Source organism: Ambystoma mexicanum, chromosome 1p (assembly GCF_040938575.1).
Source record: "Ambystoma mexicanum isolate Mex_15411 chromosome 1p, UKY_AmexF1_1, whole genome shotgun sequence".
Lineage (NCBI taxonomy): Eukaryota > Metazoa > Chordata > Amphibia > Caudata > Ambystomatidae > Ambystoma > Ambystoma mexicanum.
In genome coordinates, this window is record NC_090921.1 from 183,347,596 (window position 1) to 183,364,918 (window position 17,323).

Sequence of the window (17,323 nt, forward strand, 5' to 3'; positions counted from 1 at the left end):
CGTGGTATGTTCTGTGCTCGAATTCTTAATGGGGGCCCAGGCGTTAGTGGATGCCCCGTCCCTCTTGCCGCCCTGTGTTGTGCAGCTGGCCTCCTGACCTTTGGAAGTCCCGTTGGATGTCCCATGTCTCCTTGGGCCATGTGGTAATTTGCCTGTGGGGCCAGCGGTCCTGGGTCCCCTTTCAGGCTGGCTCTGCTAAGCGGGCGGGCCGCTTCCCTGCAGGATCGTCTGCAGCAGTATAGGGTGTCTGATGGAGCCTTCCGGCGGGTATCTCAGTGCCTTCCATTGCGCCTTCTCGGCCAAGGTCTGAAAGGGGGGCCGCAAAGTTTGGAAGCGGTTGATGGCCTCCTGGTGCGCCCTCATCTCCCTGGTGTGCACCTCTCCACTGGCGGGCTGGATGGTTCTCTTTCGTTGTTAGGCCGCCCGGTGCTGGTCCTCCGCACAGCGGTCTTGCCTGCTTTCCTGGTCTCACTGGTTCGGGGAGCGCAGTGTCTCGCAGTTCCGCCCCCTCTGCGACCCGCGGAGTCTGGGTCTTTGGGCTATAACTGTTGTACCCCTCAGATTGCCCCGTGTTCCAGCAACAAATTATGTTATTTTTAGCTCCTGGGGAGGGCTTATATTGCTGGTTTGTGCTTATAGTCTTTAGGAGGCAGGGAGCTCGGAGCCGCTGTGTTTAAAGGAGCTCGGCCATCTTGGAATCATGTATTCGTGACTTAATGGCTATTCAAGCCGATGTCTGAAACCATCTGGTACAGGCTCAAAACCGATCCCACCGTCTGCCTGCTCCTTCCTATCAAATCCGTTCCAAGGTATGGTTGTCCACAAAAAACGTGCACATTCTGGGAAAACGTAAACTGCTTCATGATATGTCGGTCCCTTCTCCATCCTTCACATTCTCAATCCTGCTGCCGTCCGTTTGGACTTACGTGCACATTGGCGAATTCATCCAGTGCTTCATGTATCCGTGTTGTAACCCTGTTCCCCCCACTACTCGTTTGCCAGTGAGCCCGGTCCCGATTGATGTACAAGGGTCTGATGAGTATGGGCTATTCTTGATACCAAACTGCGAAAGGGCAAAAGTTACTATTATGTAGATTGGAAAGGTTACGGTCCAGAGGATAGGTCCTGGGAACCTATAGAGAACATCCATGCCCAGGTTCTTGTGGCCTGTTTTCATGCCTCTCGTGGGGTGGGTCGGCCGTTGAGGGGTGATATTGTCACAATATTTAGACCGGTGCGCTTCAATCCAGGCCGGATGTTTACTAAACGTTCTCTGTGGCCGCATGCCTGGCCCTGGTGTCTTGTGCAACGCCAATTCAGCATCCCTTCACCTGGGTAACGAAGTAGGATGGCATAAACGTATTTGTATTCCTCTTTCTTACACCGCTGAGCTTCTGATTGAAGTTGGTACGCCAATCTTTGTTCCGTCCTTATTGTCTTCTCTCGTGTCAACTCCTTCGTCCTGACCTCGGAACGCTCCACAGACTGCCTTTGCCTGCTCCTCATTTGTTTCAGAGATTTTCCTCCGTCCTGACCTCAAACGTTCCACAGACTGTCTCTGCCTTATCCTTGTTGTTTGCTTCAGGTTGCCACATGGTCTGACCACGGAACGTTCTACAGACTGCCTTTGCCTGAAACCTTACTTTTTGTCAACATTGGGGTATTTTTTTGGGAAATTTCATTTATATTGTTATTCTACACACCAGATTGCTCTGTCACAGTGATATTCTGTGATTTTACCTTCCTGTTGGATCTGGACGCTATACAGTACTTCCCCTCACATTATTCCTTTGAACAATAGTGAAACCTTGTTCGGTTCGCTATAGGTCCTACTAACCAACTAACAACTTATCCCATTCAGTCCCCCTCTACCGGTGCTGGGTTATATGTTCCACCTTCAAGGCTCTGGCTAATTTCATGTTCTGCACATGCCTGGAACTGGAGTTGTGCTTACATAAGGTAAGTGCTAATTTTGCTCTATTCCTGTTCTACTTTTCCAACATTATCCTTCCTCTGACACTCTCCTTTCTTTTTTACTCAGCCTGGCATGTACTAGTTGTACCTTGCTCTTTCATTTGAATCATTGTGGTACCCACGTATATTACGTGTAGCACAGTGTCTCAAAAGAAAGGATTCAGATAAGGTTGGGAACTATGAGTTTAATATTACGGGAAGAGTTTTAGAAGTATCTAGATGTTTAACCTGGATGTTTAATTTGCAGGTATTTCAACAGAGAGACTGAGAGAAGGAGTTGAAGGAGACCTGAAAGTTTGTTTTATCATCTTGGGAGGAAATTATGTTTGAATTAATAGACATCCCTCAGTTACAGATAATTCTAGGAATTCTCTGGTTAACCCGCCACAATCCTCTGATAGATAGGGCTAAGAGAACAGTGGAGTTTAAGCGTGAATATTGTCTTGAGCAGTATACTAAGGGAAGAGAGGAAGTTGGTCTAGTGGAGAAGGAGCGTTTGGGGGAGACGTTGGCTAGGGGAGCTTTTGGGAAGCATGTGGTAGGGGCTATTGTGGGAGTTTTGCCTGAATGTTAGGATTTAGCAGATGTTTTAAGTGAGCAGGAAGCCTGTGAGTTGCCACCACATCGCCCTTATGACTGCAAAATTGACCTGGAAGAAGGTGCTTCTATTCCCTGTGGCAGAATTTACGCGTTAACGGAGAAGGAGAATGAACATTTGAAGCAGTATTTACAGAAGAAATTGGCTAATGGGTTCATTTGTCACTCTCCCCCTGCGTCGCCCTTATTTTTTGTGCTCAAGAAAGATAAGACCTTAAGAACATGTATTGATTACAGAACCCTTAACAAAATCACTGTGAAGAACCGATATCCTTTACCTTTGATTTCTGGGATGCTGGATAGGATACAAGGCACCAAGATATTTACCAAATTGGATCTTAGAGGGGCATATCACTTAGTGTGGATAAGAGAAGGTGATGAGTGTAAGGTGGCGTTCCGCAACTGTTTTGGCCTGTTTGAATACCAGGTGATGCCCTTTGGGCTTTGTAATATTCCTGCAGAATTTCAGTTTTTTATAAAAGAGGTGCTGTGGTTTTGATATTTTCGTGGTTGTCACTATTGATGACATCTTGATTTTTTCACGTGAAGAGAGTCAACATGCGGAAGGTTTTATTGAAGTTACGAGAAAATCATTTGTTTGCTATGCCCGAGAAGAGTCAATTTCACACGCCTGAGGTAGAGTGGGATTTGTGATTTAACTGGCTGGGTTAGAAATGGATACAGGCAAGATTCGAGCAGTTGCGGATTTGCGCACTCCAACCTGTGTAAAGGACATTCAAAGTTTCATTGGGTTTTTGCGTTTTTATTTTTTCCTTAGATTTTTTCAAGACTTCTCTCAGGTGGAGACACCTATTACTCGATTGTTGAATAAAGTAACAACATTTGTTTGGGGAGGAGAGGCGGAGGAAGCTTTCTCATCTTTGAAGAGGAAGTTCACCATGGGACCCATTTTATTACATGCTGATGTCGAGCAACCGTTCTTTGTGGAGGCGAATGTTTTAGATGTTGCTCTAGGTTGCTAGGTTGTCACAGAGGCAACCTGTAACTGGACAACTTCATCCGGTAGCCTTTTATTTCAAGAAATTCTCGGCTGCGGAGAAGAATTATACCATCTCAGACAAGGAGCTTCTGGCTATCAAAGCGGCATTTGGAGAGTGGAGGCACTATTTATTAGGCGCCTGACACCGAGTGACAGTACTCACAGATCATAAAAATCAGAAATGTTTGCATTCAGCCAAGACTTAAACGCTGCGGCAATTGCGCTGGTCACTGTTTTTTGCTGAGTGTGATTTTATTACCTTTAAACCAGGACGCCAAAACGGTAAGGCTGATGTCTTGTCTAGATGTTATCCAGGAAGCATCAGAGAAGATCGTTTCACACCAGTTCCATTGCTACTAGAGAGACATTTTGTGATTGCTGATGTTCAAAAGAGTGAGAGTTTTGAGGAAAAGGTTCGTAAATGTATGAATGAAAAGCAAATGAGTGACTGGGAGAGAGAGGATCTGGTACGACTTATTAAAGGAGGTTTGCCATTTGTGGATTCTAGGATGTTTTTACCATCAGAAGAGTTAGGGGACTAAGCATTGAGGCAAGTTCACGATTCCCCTTTGGCTGGACTTCCAGGTTATAGAAAGACTCTGGAATTGTTGCACAGAGATTTTTGGTGGGAAGAAATTTGTAATGATACATTACATTTTGTGAAAACTTGTGGGACTTGTGCTTGAAGTCTGAAAATCTAAAGCCTGCCGGTTTGTTAGTTCCTTTACCTGTACCACCACGTCCCTGGCATCCGGTTACTCTGGATTACATTGTCGACCTCCCTCCTGATCAGGGGTGTACTACAATAATGGTGGTAGTGGATTTATTGTCTAAAGATGGTTGTTTTATTCCAATTAAATGGGCAGCTACAGCCACCTCTTTAGCTCAAGCCTTCTTGCAATACATTGTAAGGTTGCATGGACTTCCTTGACAGATGATTTCTGACTGGGGGTCTCAGTTTATATCAACGTTTTGGCAGTCGCTCTGTAAAGAATTAAAGATTGAGGTTAATTTGACTGACTGTTGGCCTCAGGATGGAAATTGGTAGAGTGTAAGAGTTAATCAAAAACGCAACATATATTTATGGTGTTACTTAAGATCTGGTAAGGGTTGGGTGGAGAAATTATGGTTAGCAAAATTTTGTTATAAAAATACGTTCAAGGACTCCACATCTTTGTCCCCATTCTTTTTAAATCAGGGGTTTCATCCAAGATTCCTTAAGGAGGTGAGTCTGATTGAGGTGGTGGTGTCTGAGGTAGAAGACTGAAAATCATGAGGAAAAATATCAAGAGTGCAATGGAGGCGTTACAAAAGAGCAAGGTAAATTACAGGAAGTTTACTGACCGCAAGCATAGGGTTGCACCAAAATATCTGGAAGGAGATTTGGTATGATTGTCCAGTAAGAATATAGCTCTTAAGGGCAAGAACAAATTTAGTCCACGATATATTGGCCCATTTGAGGTTATGCAATTTTGTTTCCAGTGACTGTTAAATGAGATTACCTTCCAGTCTTAAGATACATCCACCATTTCATGGCAACCTTTTGAAACCCTGTAGAGAAGGTACTAGATTGAAGCAATCTCCACGCCCAGTGTGTATCAAGGGGTCAGGAAAAGAATATGAGGTACAGGAAATCCTGGATTCCCGGGTTGTACGTGGAAGACTATAGTATTTGGTGGATTGGAAGGGATAAGGTCCGGAGGAAAGATATTGGGTGAATAAGAAGGATGACTGAGACCTGAGAAACCATGCCCTGTAATTGGGGGTGGGGGGTACTATCAGGTTCCCCTTACAAATTTCAGCTTCCCAGGAGGATAGGGGTATGGCGCAGGGGACATGGTTCTAGGCTTATTGGGTGTTTAGACTGCTCTATGGAATGTTACCTTAACCATATTCACAGACATCTGATTCTGTCCCTATCCAAGATCTTGTGTCCGCTGGACAGCAGTGATTGCCTGTGAGCCTGGTGAGGTAGATTGGGACCTTGGGAAGGGTTCTCAACTGCCTTTCATTCTAGCCAGACACCTGAGAGGACTCAACTATAGGAAGCTCCCAAGATCCTTAAGGATTCATGAATTCTGTAGCCATCCAGTAATTCAAGATCAGGAGTCAGAGGAAAAGTCATTATAAAGATAAGTGCCAGGAAATATATATAATAGATAATAGATAACACTGATAATAGTGGTGGCAGCACTGTTTATTTTTGCAGGCTAACATTTAGATATGAACGGTACACAATTCCAATTTTAAGGAAATGCCCTAATCAATAACATATCACTGATTATATAAAAGTATGTTTTTTATGCCTGCAATGCAGTAACACTTTGGCTGCCATATATGCTTTTTAACATCAGAGCATGAGAAATACAAGCACATGCAAGAGTAGCCGTAATGGCTATTACAATATGGCAACCGCTTTCAACAGCAAAGTAGGCTGAGAATTGGCAGTAACAAAAACTGAAAAGGGACCACGATTGGCAGTAGAACCATAGAGTTGGGTATATTCACAATGTCACAGAGCACTCACTTGTACATGATCAAGCAGCGAGGAAGCTGTGAAACGAGTTGTACTGTGTGTTTTCTTTCTTTGGCTAATGCCGCAATAAACTGGAGATTTTAAAGGATACTTTTTGCCTTTGGTCTTTGATGCAACGGATGAAGCATTTCTCTGGCGGTCAGTTCACTGTTTTGAGAGCCATCCCCCTCAGAGAAAGAAGCAATCACTTTCCCTTTCTTTATAATATATTTATATTCGCAACAGTAAATAAAGGTGATGTTATCTGAAAAGAAAGGTTCTGCACAAGAAATCGTAACGTAATGTATGTGGCTCAGAGTTTGACAGATCAATGTTTAAATGAACGTGAGGCCTGTACAGTGACTGAGTTTTAAGTTAAGAAAAACTTGCCTTGCACGCGTGCCTCTGAGTGTATATAGTTTATTTTGTATCATACGAAAGACCGTTAAGTTAAAAAGGTATTTCTCATGTGCGAGAGCTAAGCTTAAGTCACGAGTAAAGAACCCTATGCCGTGCGTTTATAGAGGCTTGTTTACAATGGCTTGAGAGCTCTGGTCTCTTTAGTGACACGCAGCTGTGAAAGCACAGTGTTCATTTTGAGGATTGCATTTCTGTCAATTTCACGGTGCACCGTGGCTCTGAGTGAAAGCGCGGTGCTTTGTCAGAGGATATTTCACCGAATATAATTTTGTTAATTTCACAGTGCACCGTGGCTCAATGAAAAAGGAAAGATTGTTGCCTTAAGAAGACTAAAATAGGAGGGAAATTCTGTGGCAATAAGACCCGAGGCGGCGGGCCAATACCACCCAGGTAATGCCCCAGCCCCTCGCCGGGAACAGAGTACTCGGGGATACGGTGTGGTATGTCTCGACAAAGAGCCAATCCACACGTAGTATTCCCGGTGTACAGCGCGCACCGGGTACTAATGTCAGTTTCAGTACGCTGTGGATTCAAGTTCTTTGGAAAACAGTTCAAAGCAACATTTGCAGTTCTTTCACGTTTGAGAGTGAATGTTTTAGTTTTGAAGACTTTAGTAAAATAAAGAGACAGGAAAAGGAAGAGTAAGAAGCTTTTAAGCAACAGAGCAATACAATTACTCTTAAAGCAGTAAACTTTTAAGAAATGATCTGCTAGTCAACTGTCTAAAGAGCGACCAAGTAAAGAGAACTTTTGAATTTAATACATCAGCAGAGAGGGAGCAGAAGTGCAGTCAATGCTTAACTCAAGAAACAACTCAAGAAAGCCTCCAAGCTTGGGGCTGAGGTAGTCAGGTAAGGAACTATGAGTTTAATATTAAGGGAAGAGTTTTAGAAGTATCTAGGTGTTTAACCTGCATGTTTAATTTGCAGGTATTTCAACAGAGAGACTGATAGATCCAGGTGTTGAAGGTTGCTGAAGGCGACCTGACCGTTTGTTGTTTTATCCACTTCCCCTTTCTACCTGGCATGGTCAGGTTAGTAGTTGTAGTAAAGGACAAACTGCTGAGAAAACCAGATTAGGGGGTCTGGAGGACCTAGCATCTGCTCCTGCAGGGAGACAGCGTTGGGAATATGAGAAAAGGTCACCCTCAAATGAGGAGACCCTTCTTGGGTTCAAGTCGCGATTTGGCGGTGTCAGTCGGATTTCAGTCTATACGACTTCCAGGTGACTTGATCAAATGTGCATGAGTACTGATGCCTAGCATGAAACTGGGCTATCTCCTCCATGCTGCTAACTCCCTAGGTGCCTGTAGATCCTTTGCTGTCTATGGTCCTTCCTCCCCCATTGTTGACTCCCTGCTTCCTTGTATCTCTGCGTCCCTCACCCTGTACTTCTTCTATGATTTGGAAAGCACTCTGTTGCTTCCCGAAGCACTCAATACGTATCCTAATAATAATAATAATATTAATAATAATCATCTGTCTTCCTCTACTTTTTTCAGTTTTATCCAGTGCCTATGTCTCTAGGAATGAAAGGCACTTGTGGAATGCAACCTCACCTCATATCTACTTTTCTTTTTTAACACATGGAGGCTCTGGGGCCACTGTCCATCCCTTCTTCGCGAATGATCAGACTCCGCCCGACTTAGTTCCGAAGAGCTCCTTCATCCCTCAGAGGCGAACCATTTTCCTAGGTTCTCTCCTGCGACAACAGAAGACGACATTCCAGGGATCGTCGGGCCTTAGATATCATATCTAATAACCCTTTCTGGCCCCGACTATTAGAACTCTTCGTGAGAGTAGTAAAGGCCCCATAGTAGCAGTTCTTAAGGTAAGAAGGAAACCCTTCATGTGCAGGCACAACATGGTAACAAAGCCATCTGATGATGTTGATTCGGGCCTGCGCATGCTAATGTTGTGACACTATCACTGGCGGCAATAGTCTGTTCACTGCACAGATTTGAGCTTGCATGACACGAGCTGTGGATACAAGACTCTTCCTGTTTGAGACAGGTCTGATAATAGATGGAGGCAAAAGAAGATTAAAGCCTCAGCTGTTAAAGTCAGCTGAATTTCATAGATAGGAAGAACTCAAAGAGTTTATTTAGAAAACATTAGTTTAAAGAGCTTCTCTCAAAAATGTCAACGTTTTAAAAATATTGGCCATAACGAAAAATATATACTGACATATTTAAAAATAATATCCTATTTAAAATAAGCAACAACAGACGTTCACAGGACAGGCAGCCGTATGAATGCCCTCCTTATACATTATACAAATGCTTTTCGGCAGAATTATTGTTTGCTGTATTAGGATTGGAGTTCATAGGACTGCATGTCCTGTGAACGTGTGTTTGGATTCTCTGCTCTCAGGTTGCAGCAAGCTCAAGCGTAAAGATTGGCAACCACGGGGAAAAGGGAAAGTCGATACAATAATAAATTAGGTCTCCGCTTGCCACCCTCAGCAACCTTGCACTTGCCAATGGCTCTCTGGCCTGTAAGTACATTTACAAATGGTTATTACATTACCCCAATGAATGCCTACTGCCCTTCAAGTGTAAACTCCCATTAAAATGATGTATACCTGAAAAGCCTTTGCCAACAGCTGAAAGGCCTCTGAATAAACTTGCTGCTTCTGTAGCCTAAACCAAAGTGTCTCTCAGATAGAAGTCATTTGGGCTTTAAATTTTCAGTTCCACAATTAACATTAGCCTGCTACAGGTACTCAATGTACTTACTATGCTGCTACTTGAACTGCGCTTCTCCCGACTACTGAAGACATTTTTTATACACTGCTGCCCTGTAACAAAAAACAACCGCGCCGACTTGTAGACAAGTACATGTCTTTTTCCCTGTCAGTTTTATCTAAGGACCGACGCACTTGCAACAGCCTTCTCCGATGCTTCGGAAAGTCTCTAAGAGACACCACCGTCACGTACGAGCGCCACCAGGTCCTTTCCTCTAGGACCATTCCTAGATTTCATCGCACTCTCCCTCAAGCCCAAAGAAGCCGTTCAACTCGGCTCGCGCACGAGAGTTAGTCAATTTGTATTGAGGCGTGACGATCGAACCGAACAGTTACTTTTGCTTCTCCCAAACCTCAAGTCTTAATAAGTTCATGCAGAACTCTACTTCTTCCTGCTACTTCAGTGCCAGAACTACTTACATTAATATTTACAGGTTAAATACAGTTTTAATTTCCTTAACTTTTGTTCAGAAATGGAATCACTTAGCTTTTTTCAGTTGCAGTCTCTGAATTCTTTCTTTTTTTCTGCACACAGGTTTTCCAAGTAAATATCAGGAGCTGTAATTGCTGTGACCTTCTTTGGTAGCTGGTTGAATGAAAGGCAGTTTAGAATCTATTGCAAGATTCCAAACTACCTCACAGATGATACACAGCCAATTCATTCTAAGGATTGCTACCTCCATTTTGGGCAGGGTTCACTCCAGAATCCTACATTAAAAGGTGTTAAGGAAAACTGAAACTTGGCAAAACCTCCCTATAATACCACATTTTCAACTACAAACACCCTTCCAGTGCCTCACACCTGCCCTGTGCCCCCAACACCCTTTCCTAGCTCGCAAACCACCTGACATCAAGCTCCCAGTAGGGAGCTCCTGCTATATTACTGTCACTGGAGCATTGAATTAAAGAAAACGATTATACTGATTCTGCATGCAAAATGGATGCCCCAATTCCTTTTAAATCAGGATTTTACAGCAGATTTGCCGCTTCTTTCACATAGAAACCTTTTTTTTTAATGCCAATATATATTGTGTGTTATGGGCAATATTTTTAAATAACATTTTTTAGAGAAATGTTCCTTTAAATATGGATAGCTTTAGGATATGTTCGATGGTTTTGATAGTTTCACACGTTTCCTGTAAGTGGCAATTATTACTGTGCACATATAAATCCAGAAAAGACAATATACTAAGAAGACAGGTGAAAAGGGACTATAAAGATGTTTCGGAGTGAATACTATTTAGATGAACATGTCATTTATCTGGGAGTTCAAGAATATCATCCAGTAACTCTGTAAAGATTTGAAGTAATCTCAAAGGAACACTGCCTCTTGGTTCTAAGTAGAGACAATTGAGCAAGGAGAGTTTCCTGGGTGGCAGAGTCAGAAGAGGGAGTAGCGCATATGGGAATACTGACCATAATCTTTTCTCTTATTACAGATTTTAGAAGCTTGATGGAGTTTCCGATTTTGGTATCCACTTCTCCATTTTGCGAGTTTTCCCAGTGTAATTGAGTTGTTGAAAGTTTGATGCTTGAAGGTGGACTTCTACTTGAAGGACTTGACATTCCCTTCCAAAGGAGACCGCGAGCCCTGGTATTAGTGACACCACTCAGAGCTGTACAAGCATAATTCAAATATTTCTGAGGGACCAGCTCGCAAGCTGGACATTTTATAGATATGGAATTTGAAGAGGAGATCGTTTTCATTAACACTTACATTTTGTGTTACTTAATAAACAACCCTGGCCTCGTGTTGTTATTGTCCGGCCTGTGACAGCACACACACATTTCTTCAAATGTTCACACTCCTTCACATTCCTTCATACACCTACACACACAGCTGTCCGCATGCTGACAAACTTTCACACTCACATCTTTGCCTGAGCGCCATCATAGCTGCACACAGGAACTGCCATGCATTTCACACAACTATGTGCACATGCACCTGCTAAAACCCTCAGATAAAGTTGGATTTACATTTAGTTTTCGGTTCTATTGCCTACTGTGGGTGCAGGGATCTAATGCGGCTCTGTAATTACTTTCAGAGAAATTGTGGCCCGAGCTGAACAATGTCAGACTTACAATGATCAATCAATCCATTCTTGTTATTTTGTAACATTTGCTGCAGAGTGGAAAGTTTAATTCAGTTTAGTGTTCATTTTTAGAGATAATGTGCCTATCTACCAATAGTCTATTGCTATTCTCGAAGTTGCTATTGTAGATCATTTCATTTTTGTTAATGATACTTTTCCCTTAAGTCTAAATAGTTGCTTTTGAAAACCAGTAATGGTTATGTTCTGTGTTTTCGAAGCCTGTGCAAAAAAAAGAGGAAATAGAAGAAATAATCCTTAGGAAGAATTAGTCCCTTAATTACTTCATGAAGAAAGGAGATGTTGAGGGAGGCATACACTCTTACCTGTTCTGGCATAGCAATACGCTCCCCGTTAATGAGAGTTAGAACTTTATTATCATCCATGACTGAATTCATACTCTCGATCCAGAGCGTGTCCACAGGGCCATCAAACAAGATCCATTTCTCATCTGCCTTCTCATCTACAGACCAAGCAAGAGGGAAGGAAAAGTTACTTATTTGAAATGCTAGTTATCTAGAATTAGTAGCTTCATTAAAATCATAAACACAGAATAGCCCTGCTCAATGGGTGGAATATCGGTTGATTTTCTTAAAAAATGAATATTACATTTCAAAACCAAATTGAAAACTAAATGTGATGCCTATCTGGGTTTCATTTACACAGGTGCTACATAACTATAACCAGAGAAAACAGAGCTGTCATTTTAAAGCAACCATGCTGCGCCCGAATCCCACCATGCAGTATAATGACATTTGAACCTTAGCTGAATTTTCTGTGAGTAAAGGTGAAGAGTATTGAATTAGGTTAGGTTGGGCCTTCTATTTTGTCCTGAAGACAATAAGGACGAAGGAGCGTTGTTTATTAATTCAACAAAGATACACATGATTGAGATCTAGGATCACAAGCCGGTACCCTTTCTTCACCATCATAGGTCCTTCTCCAACAATAAACAGAACACTAATCTGATTCCAGACTTTGGATTCAGGAAGGACGGAAAACACAGGAGAAAGAGAAAATGTTCTCTTTGCCCACTATTATTATTTGAAAAGGTTTCACAAAGATGGGAATCCCCTCTCACAGCTAAAATAAAAAATGAATTCATGGCAAAAGTGTGTATTTATTTCCAAGTTGCAGCTGTATATATTTCCACAACTCAAATGTTTTTAAGGAGAACAGCCACATGAGTGGGCACTTTTCATTTTGGGGAATGCGGTCTGGCCTTACACAGGAGACACCTCTTGTTTATCAATAGCACAATACTGTGCATTTCTTAATGGATTGCTTTGATGTAAGAACAGCTCCGTTTACTATGCCACTATGCCATAATACCCCAAAAAGTTATTTTCTTTTTCTGCTGTCTTTTGCTTTGCCTAAATCATAAATAAGAACTCCTCTAACATGAAGTGTGTTAAGAGATATTTCAGCTGGAGAGGAAGTTAAGTTATGTCACCTTATTTTATGTTATATAGTCTTGTAAAGCACACGTGCGCCTGAAGCATCTTGGCGCTGAGCAGGAAGGATTAAAAAACTGATGGTAGAGAAATGGTTTGTATATGGAATTTTGAAATGACTTTTGTCAAGAATTTCAGATGAGTCATAAGAAATACTGTGCATTCTTTGCGACTATAAGTCTTGTATTTCATTCTTCTTCCAAGCTGATGTAATCACCATTTGTAAAGGGGTACCTTCCAGGATAGATGATAAAATAAAACTTGAACGTGCTTGCTTACTATCAAATGAAACATTGAACACAGAACTCACTCATCAAGAAAGAGGGCTCAAGGAAGCTGACCGTATTTGAGGCCTTTGTTCTCAATAAGGAATCATTGAAGGGGCTTTCAGCCATATATAAAATACTGCTGAATAAGCAGCAACTCCATCTTGAACCGAAGGGCCAAATCGCCAGAAGAGTTGGAGTGAGAATTCATAAATGAGGAATGGGAAAGAGTCCTTAGTTGCGTATTTCATGGAATAAGTGTGCATGCAGAACGAGGAACTGCAATATAAACTAATTCAGAGAGGGCACTCCAGCCATACTTCATAAATTTAACTCAAAGAGATGCAGTGTCAGTTTGAGAGGCTGTGGGCAAATTGGAACCACCCTCCATGTCTGGTGGGGTTGTCCAAGACTAAGGAACATCTGGCTCAAGGTGAGAACCAAGATAAAGGGAATAGTGGTAAGTCCAATACCAGACAAACCCACCTTCACTTTGATGGTTATCCAAAAGGGTGATAATGGACAACTGGAAAGCTTTACAAGCTATGCATGCAGATACTAATGTGGGCCAAAAGGTGTATAATTAAGCGACAGACAAAAATATTCTGATATTCAATGGTTCCAAATGATCTGGGATCTCGTTGCTTTAGAATGGATGTCGGTGCTAGTTTCCGACTTCCTTGAGGTCTTCCACCGAATTTGGCAACCTTAAACACATTATTCTACAAGAGACTGTCAAGAACTATTCATCTTTAAAACACTATACTAACAACTTAAGCTTGCGTTTTCATTTTTTTGCTGGGAGCCCATTGTTAGGGACAGTTTTCTAAAGTCCAACTAAGGGCTTCACAAAACTCTGAGGCAGTACAAAACTCCACTTTTAGTATAAAGCTATACCACCCGAGAACATTTGGTAGCGTAGACAGAGCTGCCAGGCTTATTTTAGGAGGGAGATATGGCTGCAGGAAAGTACAAAGAATGTATAGCATACATATGTTTAAAAAGTAACACTTACACCCAAAAGTATTGTAACAATAAAAGTTTATTTTAAATACAAGTAGGCCAAGAGAATTATTGGGGGCAGTAAGTACTATGTCATGAATCATAAACACAATATACAAATCCAACACAATGCTTATGGTATGCAAACCACAGCATAAACCTTACTTAGAAGAACAATCAGTAATTCCAGGGAAGTCAAACCTAGTGTAACACATTTAGGATAGCAAACACCTATTTGTGGGGAGTAAAACCACATTAGTTACTTTTAGATTACCATAAGTAATTCAAGGGCAGCAGAACCAAATGGTCATAACTTTCAGCGTTATTCAATAGCAAGAATACAACAGTTATGGACACCTTGCAACAATTGTAACTCATTCTAATTTAAAAATTGATACAGTTGCAATTAGATTACTTTTTAGAACACAGTTTGAAGCTAGTAATGTAACGTATATACTTTTCAGAATAGTGGAACACAATTCTAGGATCAAAACTGAAGTGGGCTGTTATCGTGTCGAGCTACCTCCCAATTTTTTATTGGTGCACCAAAATTTCACTGCCAAAGATTCAAAGATAGGAGTGTGCTAGCATGGCCTACGCCCTAGTTCATGAGTGAAAGAAATTGGACCAGTGAAACCACTCTATGTGCTCCTCAACTCGCAAATAATATCAAAAAAGCCTATAATGAGTCAGTTGGTTAAGCAGTGCGTGTCTATGCACAACGGTTTGCTCCTGAATCACAAATGGGATTTTAGTTCTTCGCTTTAAACAAACATTATCAAGTCACAGATGTGTTCTTTTATGGAACCGGGCATTGGAGCCTTATATGATATTGTTTTTCTTTAACTTTGCCTGTTGGGGACACAGCCTGACACCAGCAGAACTACTGTTTTTTTTAAAGAATTATCTCATTTATATCAACCATTTGGGTTAAAGAGAGCATACTTGGATTTCCATCCTTTCACTTAATACCAAGCCCTGATGAAGACCTTGTGAAGAACGAACCACGTGTCATCAATTTTGCTTTGATGACTAACACATTATTGTTCTTTAAAACTACAGATTTGGGATACTGTTGGTACCTTAACCAACGGACTCATTAAAGGCTTTTTTGATGTTATTTGGGAGTTAAAGAGCACATGGAGTGGAGTGTCGCACTGGTCCAATTCTGGGATCAGTATGAACTCAGAACTGCATTAAGGATAACCTTAAATTATACAAGGTCAGTAAAACCTATTTGGCAATAAACTATTACAGTTATACCAATGTGGCTTTTCAGATCATAGGAACAAGACCAAGGGTAAGCAACAACTCCATATGCTATTTTTCTAAAGCAGAGCAGGGAAAGCAAAACCCAATGATAGACTTTTAGAATGGCACACAGTTACGCATTGCGAGTAAGACGCTGTTGGTGAAGTGCTACAATTATACTATTACAGATATAATAAAGTGAAACCAACCATGTTACTTTTTGGAAGAGTGGAATACAACTCACAGGTAAGTAAAGTGATAGTATATACTTTTCAGAATGGCAGAACACATTCGAAGGTAAGAACTTTTGTAACTAATCACATTACAGAGATATAGTTAACAAACTAACCCGTTTACAAGTAACTACTTTATAACACTTGTTCTATTTCAAGGCAAAGGCCCAAACCTTGAAAGTCCTTCCCTATTCTTGGAGAATGAGTGTTCTCAGTGGCAGAAGGGGGAAACTAGTGGGCTAGTGGCCAACTTTAGGTAGGTCTGGGTAGGCACAGGATGCAGGAAAGTTAGAGTTCCAAAGGATACTTCTTCGAACAAGTAAGTACAGACTTTAGGGATAGCAGCAAGGTACAGGGACTTCATAGAAGACACCCTAGATGCGTTGCATTATTAGGCCTGGGCAAACGGTATGGGCAAACTCCCAAACACACTAATCACCCCCAAAGCTACACAAGATTCACACAAAAATTATCGTTTACCCAAGCCAACACAGTAACTCAGCAGAGAAAAAGAGCTTGAAGTCGGGTGCCTTCAGGCTGCAGCAGCACAAGACCCGGTCTTTGGATTCTTGGTCGGTATGACTGAAGAATGGACACTGGAAGGGAATTTGCATTAGAAGTTGGCAAAAGGGGCTTCCAACAAAGGATTCTTCAAGGCTTCTAACAGCTCTGCAGTTTTGGCACACTTTAACAGGTGTCTGATGAAGAGCATTCACCGCCGATCAGATTCTCCTCTCTAATCTGGTCCAGCACTCTGGTGAGGGGACTTTAAAGACTCAAATCTTGCTTCTTGAGGACAATGAGGGAACTAGCAAAGTTTCAATAAGAATCGGACTTTGTAAGATGTTGCACTGCACACAGGCTTGAGGTTCCCTGGTATTGGCAGTTTGCAGACCAGCACGATTGCAGCATGTCGAGGGTTGGCTTGTTTTGCAGGTCTTCTGGAGACTAGTGAGTATCACCAGCCTCTTGGTAGGAGACATCTTTGGGACTCCCAGATCGCTTGGCAGGAAGGGTCACAGAAGGCTCTAGTTAAACAGCAGGCACTCTGATTGCTTGAAACAGTTAGAGCCAGTGTTTCTTCATCTTACTCTTCGGATTCAGCTCCAGTGGTCGACTACCTCTTCAGCTTCCCGAATCAGAATTTTATACTGGAACCCAGCCAGTTGGAACTGGTTCCAGGCAGGCATGCCAGAAGACAAAGGGCTGTAGAGTTTCAGACTCCTCATCTTTTCCTGTCTTCACAGACACTCTGTCGCCTCGGTGGGAAAAACAAAGGGTTCCTGCTGAAGACAAAAATCCAAACAGGACCTCCCTCACCTAGGATGACAGAAGAAGGACCACGAAAGGACAAGCACACTAATTATGGTGAAAATAACAAGAAGCCACCATTCTGGCAGAATGGTGACCCTCCGCTGCATTGCCACGGCTGATGTGAAAGCCTGCGAGTAAAAATCACATAAAAGTCATAAAAGAAGATACTCTGCCTCCAGCCATAATAGTAAACTTGTCACAGTAACATAAATGTGAAAGAGAGGATACAATGTATCTACCCAGCACTCCACATAAGGTGGGGTATGCTGGTCTCACAAAATAAAATGTAGACCACTAGGGGGCACGGGAGAAGATGGCCGCATAGGTACGTAGCTCCCGCTCCCCTCCAGCAATAATGGCGATGATACAGTGATTTTCTACCTGATGCATGTGTGGCAAACTGTGCTGACGAAGAGACGACAGTTAACAGACTTGGGGTAGAGAGAAAAGCAGCTGATAAAA

At 42.1% G+C, this 17,323-nt stretch overlaps 1 protein-coding gene across 1 annotated transcript in view; it reads right to left on the reverse strand.

Annotated features, from left to right (window-relative positions):
• DNAH2 (dynein axonemal heavy chain 2) overlaps positions 1-17,323 on the reverse strand; it is a 3,498,763-nt gene that overhangs the window by 1,368,263 nt on the left and 2,113,177 nt on the right. The window contains exon 44 of the mRNA XM_069646273.1: positions 11,668-11,804. Within this exon, the coding sequence (XP_069502374.1) occupies positions 11,668-11,804 (137 nt within the window). The remainder of the gene's footprint in view (positions 1-11,667; positions 11,805-17,323) is intronic.